Below are 11646 nucleotides of genomic sequence, written 5' to 3' on the forward strand. Positions count from 1 at the left end.
CCAGGCTCGTATATATATATATATATATATTATATTATATATTTATAAAACAGAAGAATATAATAAACAGCAATATTCAAGGCCGTCACTGATGGGGTGAAATTGGGGAAGATTCTAGAGGCCAACAGGTCCAATGGGGTGCTCATAACAATTAGAATAAGGCAAAGCAAGTTTATTCATATAGCACATTTAATACACAATGGTAATTCAAAGTGCTTTACATAAAAGAAAAGAAAAAAAATAATAATCACAACAATAAAACAAGGAATTTAAAATTTTATTAAAAAATTAAATAAAAAATTATTTAAGAGGTTTAAAATGAGTAAGGTTGATATAGGATACATTCTAATTAATTTAATGCATTTCATGTACCAGCACAATATATAATCACAACAATAAAACAAGGAAGTTAAAATTTTATTAAAAAATTAAATAAAGAGGTTTAAAATGAGTAAGGTTGATATAGGATACATTCTAATTAATTTAATGCATTTCATGTACCAGCACAATATATTTTTTCTAAGAAAGATGACTATCAAACAAATCAGTAACAACCACATCTCCAGACCCCCTGATCATTTATTTGTATAATCTGTATCACCATAAAGATGATTTTAATAAATTATTTATATATATTTAACATTAAAGTGATTTGTGATCGTTAAATCATCATCAAAATGTAAACTATACTATCTAAACATTGTGTACAAAGAAAAGCGCTAAACAAAAAAATGGACCAGAATTAAAATATATTAAGTCAACATTTTATTTAACAATTTAATAAAACAGAATTTACTATATTATATATAATTTTATATATATATTAAATATTGTATTGTATATAATATATATATATATTTTTACAAATAATAATAATAATAATCATTATATTTATATAATTGATCATTTTTCAAGCCATTTCTCCAGCCCAGGTGGATGATGCAGCGCACCAGAGCGAGTCTGCAAAGCATCTCAATGCAGTCATTTGACAGCACCTGCTCTCCCCACAGGCCAGTGCACCAAGTCTTGCTAGAGAAGAGTGTCAAAATGGAGTCTCCATCCACAAATACATACAGTACCATTCTTCTCTAAGTACTTTAGCCTCTACTTTAGCATTCCAACGTACCAGCTGCAGAAAGCCCAAATGTCACTTCCATCTATGCTTATCTATCCATTCGGAGGCGAGCTAATAACTTGCGTAATTCAATACAGAGGATATGAAATAACTGAACTGTAATCCCCTTTAATGTGCCACAGCAGTATGCAATAATGTCATGTCATATCTTGTTATAGGACAAGATGTGAGTTTCAACCTATGAACGAATGGGTAGGTGGTGGGAAAGGCAATAAGAGACCAAAGAATAAGAGATCAACACAGACAGCATGGTCCTTTTCTTATTGTATGGCTTTAGAAGACTTGGAATAAAGTGCTAAAAGTCACATGGACTACTTTTATTGTGCTTATTTGAAGCTTGAAAGCAAACAGAACCTTCTTTAAAAAAACTCTCTTAGTGTCTTCACAAAATAAAAGCCAGCCATACAGGTTTGGAACAGGGGAGTTTTTACTGGGCCACAAGCCCCAGTGAAATACAGCTGCGTCCCAGTAAAATATTGCTGATAAGTCCATGTTTGATAGAGATTGCATATGATTCATTCAAAGAGTTCACTCAGGCACTTATTCATTTGCAGCTGCTCCACACGCCGAAACAGTAACGGGTACTTTAAAAGACAAAAAACAAAAAGAGCACTGGATGAGATGAATATTTCCAATCCAATGTGGGAAACAAAACTTGCAAATGTCTGTCGTTTGTCAAGGTAGAAGCTGCTTTTTATTGAGCATGCAGCTTCTGAACAACTCTCTACTGCAAGCAATCACAACTTTTATATGTGGACACTTTTTTGATAGTGGGCCTGTGCCCCAGTATTAATAAAAAGCTAGAAACACCAAAATAGCACAAACCAGACTTGACCAGCCTTAAAAATTCACTTTTACTTCCTTAAGATACAGTTTTTCTCTGCACTAGATCATTTTGTAATTCCTATTTATCTGTGGATTACAAAAGGTTAAGAGAAGTCCTGGCTGCCTCAGCATGACAGGAAAAACTGCACAATCACAGTAAATGGGTACAAGCAAGTTGTGGTATTATGTGTTTGTCCATGAAACGCTCCATCATATCGCTTATGTTGAAAGACTATGTTGCAATGAAAAACACGCACACATGACTCCATTTCCCAGTGCTCGGAATGGGACATCCCCACCACTTTTAAAAAGAGGCCTCATCAATTATTTACACTTCCTGCCACATGCGTTCTACACGTTTCCCTTTCTGTCCATTAATATTTTAGCCTACACTGCGACAACCGTCCCCCCAAACTCTTGGCTTCCCAGCAGACATTTTGTCCACATAAATCACACGGTGACATTAAAGAAGCCTAAGATGGCCTTCACTGCCACTTACCACAAGTACACATTGGGGAGAGCCCACATTGGGGAGAGCCCGGCGCTCACGCCATACTAAAATGTCACTAACAAACAAGGCCATTTTGGAGAGGACTGTCTGTAAGTGCACAGTTACACAAAGACCATGAGGACAAACTGGAAGTCCGCTGAAAATGTCACGTCACTTTTTGCAGATAAAACTCAGCTAATCTGCAAGATAAAAGCGACTAAGTATGGTACTTCATTTTGGAGCGGCCTGGAAAACATCAGGTAGAGTGAGAAGTTCTCCCTCAAGGTTCGTCTCTCACTCTCTGAGCCTCTAAGGTTGTGACTGGTGGTCAAGCATCACGTGGCTACCCTGTTGCTGGTATCTGGGGAGAGCAGTGTGGCAGCAGCTGCACATTAAAGAAGCCTAAGATGGCCTTCACTGCCACTTACCACAAGTACACATTGGGGCTCATTAATCTCACCCTCTCTCCAGACAGAGGAGAGAGCCCGGCGCTCACGCCATACTAAAATGTCACTAACAAACAAGGCCATATTGGAGAGGACTGTCTGTAAGTGCACAGTTACACAAAGACCATGAGGACAAACTGGAAGTCCGCTGAAAATGTCACGTCACTTTTTGCAGATAAAACTCAGCTAATCTGCAAGATAAAAGCGACTAAGTATGGTACTTCATTTTGGAGCGGCCTGGAAAACATCAGGTAGAGTGAGAAGTTCTCCCTCAAGGTTCGTCTCTCACTCTCTGAGCCTCTAAGGTTGTGACTGGTGGTCAAGCATCACGTGGCTACCCTGTTGCTGGTATCTGGGGAGAGCAGTGTGGCAGCAGCTGCTGGAACTACATTCCTCTTGGCCCGGGCGAAAGCCTCGCTGACCTCCCATGAGATGGGCACTAAATGGATTTCTGTCTTTAATCCCTGTGTATGATTTTATGGTACACCTTCAGGGGTTGCGGCATATGCCGCACTTGAGTGAATGCTACGTGTTAGCATGTCAAAATTATTAATCATCAATTCAGAGCTGTTCTCTTCCTCGAGCCTTCTATTTTAGCAGCCAGAGTGTGATTTTCTGGCTATGTTTTTCCCCAGGCTTTAGCCTGACATGTTCTCGGTGTCTCTCTCCTGATGCCGCTGTGCTTTCATACCTGACAAAATCCGCTCAACCATGCCGGCTTCTGACTGTGCCGTGAAAGGTGTGCATGGAATCACAATGATGTGTCAGTGAAGAAGCGTCCCCGCCCCCCAAAGGCAGATAGTCAGCTGCATTTAGAGCGGCAGCCGCCCACTGCCTCCTTACACAGGAAGTAATGAGGCTTGGCCCCTGAGCCAAATCAACCCCGAACATAGATAGGACATGTGAAAAACACATACAGGAAACTCAGGCATGAGGACAGGGGGAGAGAGGGAAAATTAAATAAGGATAAGAAGGAGGATGAGGACAGAATAAAGGATAATATTAGAGTAAGAAATGTAAAAGCGGAGGATGCTGTGCATCAGGGTGAAAGAAATGGAGTCGGAAGGCAGGGAAGAAGATGAGCGGCTCAGGTTTCAGCACTGCAGCTAATGGACGGCTACATGTCATCCTTCAGAACAATGGGATAATAATACAGATATATGTGAGAGATGCACTCTCATTGGGGCGATTTTAAAATGATGTTAGCGCCTCGCTTATTCAATTGGGATCCTATGGAAAATACAACATAGTCTCTCCTGGTGCATTACCATACATGTCCCACTAAAACATGAGATCATTTTGCAGCCGTAAAGATGAATGTGTTTGCACATGGCTGCTACCAGTGCATTTCATCATGTTCCTTCTCAGACGATCCTCAGAGAGAAAGTCCAAACAGGGGCAGAACAGGCTTGTATTATATTATACAGTGATGTATTACCCAACACAATATTGCACATTCAAAATCTAACTTACAGTCCACTACTCTTTTTTCTATTTGCCATTTCTATTCATAAAACAGCTTGGCCAAACAATAACACCTCCCTTGTTTGATGCAGATCTATTCCAAGAACAAAATCTATGCTGCAGCCATCTCATATTTCACAATATAAAGAAATTCCACAAAGCATATACCTGCATTAATGTGTCATACAACTATGCTTTCTGTCCACTGTTGTCATGTGGGCAAACCAGGTACCCACTAAGGTTCTGATCAAGTTAAATATTGAATTAAATGTTATTAATATTTATTAAATAAATAAATAAATAAAAATTGTATTATGCAGCACAACAATGTTCAACTGGGATAAGAAATGTTTCTTAAGCACTAAATCAGCATATTAGAATGATTTCTGAAGGATTATGTGACACTGAAGACTAGAGTAATTTTAAATTGTAAAAATATTTCACAATTACAAATAGGAGAACATGATATTGCTATTCTGAAAATTACAGCTTTACTGTATTTTTAATCAAATAAATGCAGCCTTGGTAAGCATGAGACTTAAGAAATGTTGAAAAATGAGAAAATGAGAAAAAATGTTACCAACCCCAAATTAATATATATTTAGTTTGCTTGTTTTTCATCAGGTTTAGGTATTTTACATTTTAATACTTGCGTTTTTGGGTCAGGAATCACCACTTGAGAAACACTGCTTTATGTATATAAATACTGGGAAAGGGGCTCACCCTTAAAAACTTTGCCACAGGTCCTGTGAGTTTTAGCAATGACCCTGACACAGACAATGTCAACATATTAATAAATGAAAAAGACAGCCATGTGGTGTGCAAGCACCCTGGCCAAAAGCATAGTTTCTAGTTCTTCTCTGGCCACAGGGTCTGGGCCCTCCTTTGCCCCCACCCTTCCCTTATCAGTATTCGCTCCAGGGCACTTTCAGCTCAAGAGAAAATTCACTGCACTGTGAAAGAGAGAATGTGTGGTATTAAATTATACATCAGCTTCTCTCCATACAAGCAGTTTGCTATGTTCTCACTATTGCCTAGGTGTTGGATTCAGTTTACATATTCACACATGACCAGTGTTGGGCAGTAACGCATTACTTAGTGGCGATTTTAAAATGATGTTAGCGCCTCGCTTATTCAATTGGGATCCTATGGAAAATACAACATAGTCTCTCCTGGTGCATTACCATACATGTCCCACTAAAACATGAGATCATTTTGCAGCCGTAAAGATGAATGTGTTTGCACATGGCTGCTACCAGTGCATTTCATCATGTTCCTTCTCAGACGATCCTCAGAGAGAAAGTCCAAACAGGGGCAGAACAGGCTTGTATTATATTATACAGTGATGTATTACCCAACACAATATTGCACATTCAAAATCTAACTTACAGTCCACTACTCTTTTTTCTATTTGCCATTTCTATTCATAAAACAGCTTGGCCAAACAATAACACCTCCCTTGTTTGATGCAGATCTATTCCAAGAACAAAATCTATGCTGCAGCCATCTCATATTTCACAATATAAAGAAATTCCACAAAGCATATACCTGCATTAATGTGTCATACAACTATGCTTTCTGTCCACTGTTGTCATGTGGGCAAACCAGGTACCCACTAAGGTTCTGATCAAGTTAAATATTGAATTAAATGTTATTAATATTTATTAAATAAATAAATAAATAAATAAAAATTGTATTATGCAGCACAACAATGTTCAACTGGGATAAGAAATGTTTCTTAAGCACTAAATCAGCATATTAGAATGATTTCTGAAGGATTATGTGACACTGAAGACTAGAGTAATTTTAAATTGTAAAAATATTTCACAATTACAAATAGGAGAACATGATATTGCTATTCTGAAAATTACAGCTTTACTGTATTTTTAATCAAATAAATGCAGCCTTGGTAAGCATGAGACTTAAGAAATGTTGAAAAATGAGAAAATGAGAAAAAATGTTACCAACCCCAAATTAATATATATTTAGTTTGCTTGTTTTTCATCAGGTTTAGGTATTTTACATTTTAATACTTGCGTTTTTGGGTCAGGAATCACCACTTGAGAAACACTGCTTTATGTATATAAATACTGGGAAAAGGGCTCACCCTTAAAAACTTTGCCACAGGTCCTGTGAGTTTTAGCAATGACCCTGACACAGACAATGTCAACATATTAATAAATGAAAAAGACAGCCATGTGGTGTGCAAGCACCCTGGCCAAAAGCATAGTTTCTCGTTCTTCTCTGGCCACAGGGTCTGGGCCCTCCTTTGCCCCCACCCTCAGTTTCAGAAAGCTGTACACTGTTCAAGAAAGCATATACCTGCATTAATGTGTCATACCACTATGCTTTCTGTCCACTGTTGTCATGTGGGCAAACCAGGTACCCACTAAGGTTCTGATCAAGTTAAATATTGAATTAAATGTTATTAATATTTATTAAATAAATAAATAAATAAAAATTGTATTATGCAGCACAACAATGTTCAACTGGGATAAGAAATGTTTCTTAAGCACTAAATCAGCATATTAGAATGATTTCTGAAGGATTATGTGACACTGAAGACTAGAGTAATTTTAAATTGTAAAAATATTTCACAATTACAAATAGGAGAACATGATATTGCTATTCTGAAAATTACAGCTTTACTGTATTTTTAATCAAATAAATGCAGCCTTGGTAAGCATGAGACTTAAGAAATGTTGAAAAATGAGAAAATGAGAAAAAATGTCACCAACCCCAAATTAATATATATTTAGTTTGCTTGTTTTTCACCAGGTTTAGGTATTTTACATTTTAATACTTGCGTTTTTGGGTCAGGAATCACCACTTGAGAAACACTGCTTTATGTATATAAATACTGGGAAAGGGGCTCACCCTTAAAAACTTTGCCACAGGTCCTGTGAGTTTTAGCAATGACCCTGACACAGACAATGTCAACATATTAATAAATGAAAAAGACAGCCATGTGGTGTGCAAGCACCCTGGCCAAAAGCATAGTTTCTAGTTCTTCTCTGGCCACAGGGTCTGGGCCCTCCTTTGCCCCCACCCTTCCCTTATCAGTATTCGCTCCAGGGCACTTTCAGCTCAAGAGAAAATTCACTGCACTGTGAAAGAGAGAATGTGTGGTATTAAATTATACATCAGCTTCTCTCCATACAAGCAGTTTGCTATGTTCTCACTATTGCCTAGGTGTTGGATTCAGTTTACATATTCACACATGACCAGTGTTGGGCAGTAACGCATTACTTAGTAACGCATTACTGTAATTTGATTACTTTTTTAGTAACGGAGTAATTTAACGCGTTATAATTTTCAAAATAGTAATTATAGAGTATAGTTACAAGCCGAAGTCTCTATACGTTACTGCCGCGTTACATTGCTGACAGAATACAGTGTTTTATAATCTAGAGATTGTAAAAAGGATGTTGCACACACACTGTCGAGTCAAGTGCCAGTGGATTAGAGACCTGCTCCCGCGAGACCCGATGCAACAGAGTGCGGCGTGGGACAAGATGGGCGAGTGCTGCTGCGAGCGGGTAGAAATTTGTGTGTGTGCGGAATGCGGGAGAATAAAATGATTCACGGACTCCAGCAAAATAGAAATGTAAACATAAAATAAAAAAGCATATGCAGAGTTTCTATTTAGGCTATAACACGTGTTTGCAGCGTTGAGCAATGCAGTGCTGAAATTTGTGTGCTCATGAATCCTCTCATTATAACACACGAATTATAGACATTATGAAAGATTCATAATACATATATGTATTGTGTTAAAACAGAGATTTGTGAGATTGCGATGAACTGAGATGTCTTTTAGAGATTATAAATGCAGCACTCTTTTCTGGCATTCTGCCATGCCAAACCATGCACGTGTAGCAGCCGCTTGTTTTAGTTAAAAATAACAGTGTTTTGTGAATGTTGATGCTTTAATAACAAATATTTATCGGGAGCATGTATGCTGGGATTTCATAAATTTAATGGATAAAAAAGTAACGTAACTAGTAATGTTACTAATTACTAATTACTTTTGAAATAAAGTAATCAGAACAGTAACTGTTGTTGCCGCCGGCATGGCATGGCGTACTTTGGTTGGCCTTCCAAAAGAGGACGATATCCGCTTCGTCATGCCTGGAGCTGATCTGTGCTGGTCGCTGAGGAAATACATCAACTTTGCGCTGTCGATCGCCGGATCGGCTTTCACGGGCATAAAGCAGCAGATCTTGACTTGCTTTCCTTATGAGAACACACAACCCGTGGTTAACTGCTTAGATTTGTAAATGCTATAAACCTCTCTGTGATCTCCAAGATACATTTAGTGAGGAAGAAGCGGGAGCAGTAATGTGAAATGCCTTTAAGTTATCTCTGCAATTGTCTTCTCATCGTAAGGGGCTGTTTAAAGTCCCAGGACTGGATGACATTCAAACTCCACGCCAGCTAATTGGTGCTGACACACAAAATTGATGACCTGCTTTTAACACCTTGCTTTAAAAATAAACAACATTACAGATTTGATTACAGAAGTACATCAAATTAGCAAGCAGACTAATGCCAATTCCCCATTCCCTAATAAAACAGAATTTTTTTCAGTCACTGTAAACAAACTTGGATTTTGTTTGGATTGCACATTCTTTTAGGATTCATGAGTGAATTGTGCAGTGTTGGAGAGTAACTAACTCAATCTCACTAACTCAGTAGTGTGAAAGCAGATTGGATTTTTTCAGTGTTCAACTTTACCTTTAACAAGCTACTTTTACCAATATGTACCATATATTATAAGCAAATGTGGGAGCAAACAAATGTGCTCTCTCTGGGAAGAAAACTGGGGAAACTGGGAAGAAAAAAATGCATCCTTATTTCAACAAAAATATTTAAACATCGATAAATTTTCAACATCAATAATAATAAGAAATGTTTCTTGAGCACCAAATGAGCATATTAGAATGATTTATGAAAGATCATGTTAAACTGAAGACTGGAGTAATAGCTGCTGAAAATTCAGCTGTGCAATCACAGGGTGAAATTACATATTAAAATATGTTCAAATAGAAAATTGTTATTTTAAATTGCAATAATATTTCACAATTTACTGTGTTTACTGTATTTTTATAGTAGTATAGCAAACCTAATTGACATTGCTCATTTAAAACCCCCACTATTTTCATTCCAGACAAATACGGCTAACTGAATTGTAAAATCCATAAATAACTAGTATACCAGGATATGTACGCATTTAAAAGAATAAGTAATGTAGCAAACTAGTAGCTTGACAAAAAATATGAGTATCTTGTGGCCTGACAGGAACAATTTCAAATTAGCAATGCTGACACTGGAACTGATGGTATTATCATACAGATGTGCAAGGACATACATGGAGTCATGTACACAGAAATTACAATGTAAATACTATTTCCCATTTGCAGCGCTCTCATATATCTCTTCTTGAGTTCTCTCTAGTGTGTGTGTGTGTCTATGTGCACACGTTCCCTGCATGAGTGTCTTAGTGTGTATCCACTGCCTCTAGTCTACCTACCATACCTACTGCAGTACTCATATCTTTACTTATTATCTAAATGGAATCTCCACCCTAAGACCTGATCTCCACTGACAGGATCTCCAGCACCCTCTCCAGCACTACACTTCCTCTTTTGCCTTCTATCTGTCTCTCCTCCTCTCACCTTGAATATCTGCTTTAGAGCAGGCAAAATCTCTCTCTGACAATAGACCTACTTTAAATGGGAAAACATGCTAATGCTATTGGGGGGGGGGGGACAGAAGCTGTAATACTGGGAGTCATTATTCCCGAAAACTGATATGAAACAAATAGAGCAAGTGGGCAGCCCTGTGTCCACAGGATACAGAGAGGATAAAGACAGAGATGAAAAACTGTCGGCTATGTGCTCATTAACATGCAGAACTAATGAACTCAGCAGCAAGCCCAAACACTATTAAACTGCTTGACTGTCTCTTTTGTAATGCAGAGAAGATAGCTGGAATAGGTATCAATCCTGATGCATAAGAAGTTGGGAAGGGATTTTATTGGAAGCAAGCAAAATAATAAGACTTTACCAAACAATGTGTCTATATGACAAAAAAAAAGGTGTTTCATAAAATCATGCCATCACAGACAGTGAGACAAGCTCACACACACAAACATATCTAAACACCATCATCCATGCATGTATACAATCAAAATGTTTAGACGATCACACTTACGCGTCCTGAAGCGATGGTGTGGGCGAGTAGGCTTGGTTGAAGGGCCCTTGGAGGAGCGCCCATGATTCCAGCGTTGACCAGGCTTGGAGGGGGACGCGAGGGTGGAGGTCGGTTGGGCCGCTTGGGTGGTGGTTGTGCTCATCATAATCATAGTGGTTGTCATGCTCGTGGTAGTCGGTGGCCCAGCCCGTGCAGAAGGAGATACATTTCGGCTCACACCCTCCCCGCTGGGTTTTCGGACAGTTGTGCTGCGTGGGGTCACCTCCTTTCCTCCCGGTGGGGCAGGATTGGTGGCGGTGGTGGTGTTGGTCAATCGTGTTCCCACTCTGTTATGCAGGTGTGGAGCTCTGTTTCCTGAGCCTCCCCCTAAGGCTCCACCACCTCCTCCACTGCTGCTACTGCTACTGGCCGTGTGGTTTGAGGACTGCCCAATTCGAGTCCTTTGCACTGTACCTGTACCCTCAGCTGCACGGGTTGCTGAACCCGGAGCCGCTGAGGGCGTTGTGGAAGTGGTAGATGTGGAGCCATCAGAACCCTTGGGCAGGGCACTGGGTTTAGATAGGAAAATGGGGTCCTGTCCGATGCGATTGGCATCCACCAGGTCAGTTGGGACATAATCCTGCACTGAGCCCACCACAATCCACTTTAAAAGCATCAGGCTGAGGCCTAGGCCCACAAACCCCATCAGCAGGGGTACAACGCAAAGCCAGGTCTGCTGCCGTGGCCACACCGCACAGGGGCCACAGCGGAGGGGCCCTGGGGCCCGGGGAGAGGCTTGTTCACCCCCGGGCTCCTCCAGGGTCATGGTCTCCATGGTGGCCCCTAGTGCCGTTCTCTCACTCATGCTTCTGGGGTTCAGGGCCCAGCCAGAAAGTAGTGCAAGCAGTGGAGGGGGCTGGGGAGGGAACCAAAACTGGGCATCTCATTAATATTCATTTAACACTCTTCCACAGCTACAGATACATGCAACACTGACTACTCATATGAATAGCAGAGCAAACATCAGCCTATATATATATATATACATATATATATGTATATATATATATATATATAGGCTGATGTTTGCT

At 39.4% G+C, this 11646-nt stretch overlaps 1 protein-coding gene across 1 annotated transcript in view; it reads right to left on the reverse strand.

Annotated features, from left to right (window-relative positions):
• LOC107573948 (pro-neuregulin-3, membrane-bound isoform-like) overlaps window positions 1–11563 on the reverse strand; it is a gene marked incomplete at its 3' end in the record, with an annotated part of 103329 nt that extends 91766 nt beyond the window's left edge. The window contains exon 1 of the mRNA XM_016260408.1: window positions 10577–11563. Within this exon, the coding sequence (XP_016115894.1) occupies window positions 10577–11420 (844 nt within the window). The remainder of the gene's footprint in view (window positions 1–10576) is intronic.
• Window positions 11564–11646: the final 83 nt, after the last annotated feature.

Source organism: Sinocyclocheilus grahami, unplaced genomic scaffold, assembly GCF_001515645.1.
Source record: "Sinocyclocheilus grahami isolate Dianchi unplaced genomic scaffold, SAMN03320097.WGS_v1.1 scaffold2075.1, whole genome shotgun sequence".
Taxonomy (NCBI): domain Eukaryota; kingdom Metazoa; phylum Chordata; class Actinopteri; order Cypriniformes; family Cyprinidae; genus Sinocyclocheilus; species Sinocyclocheilus grahami.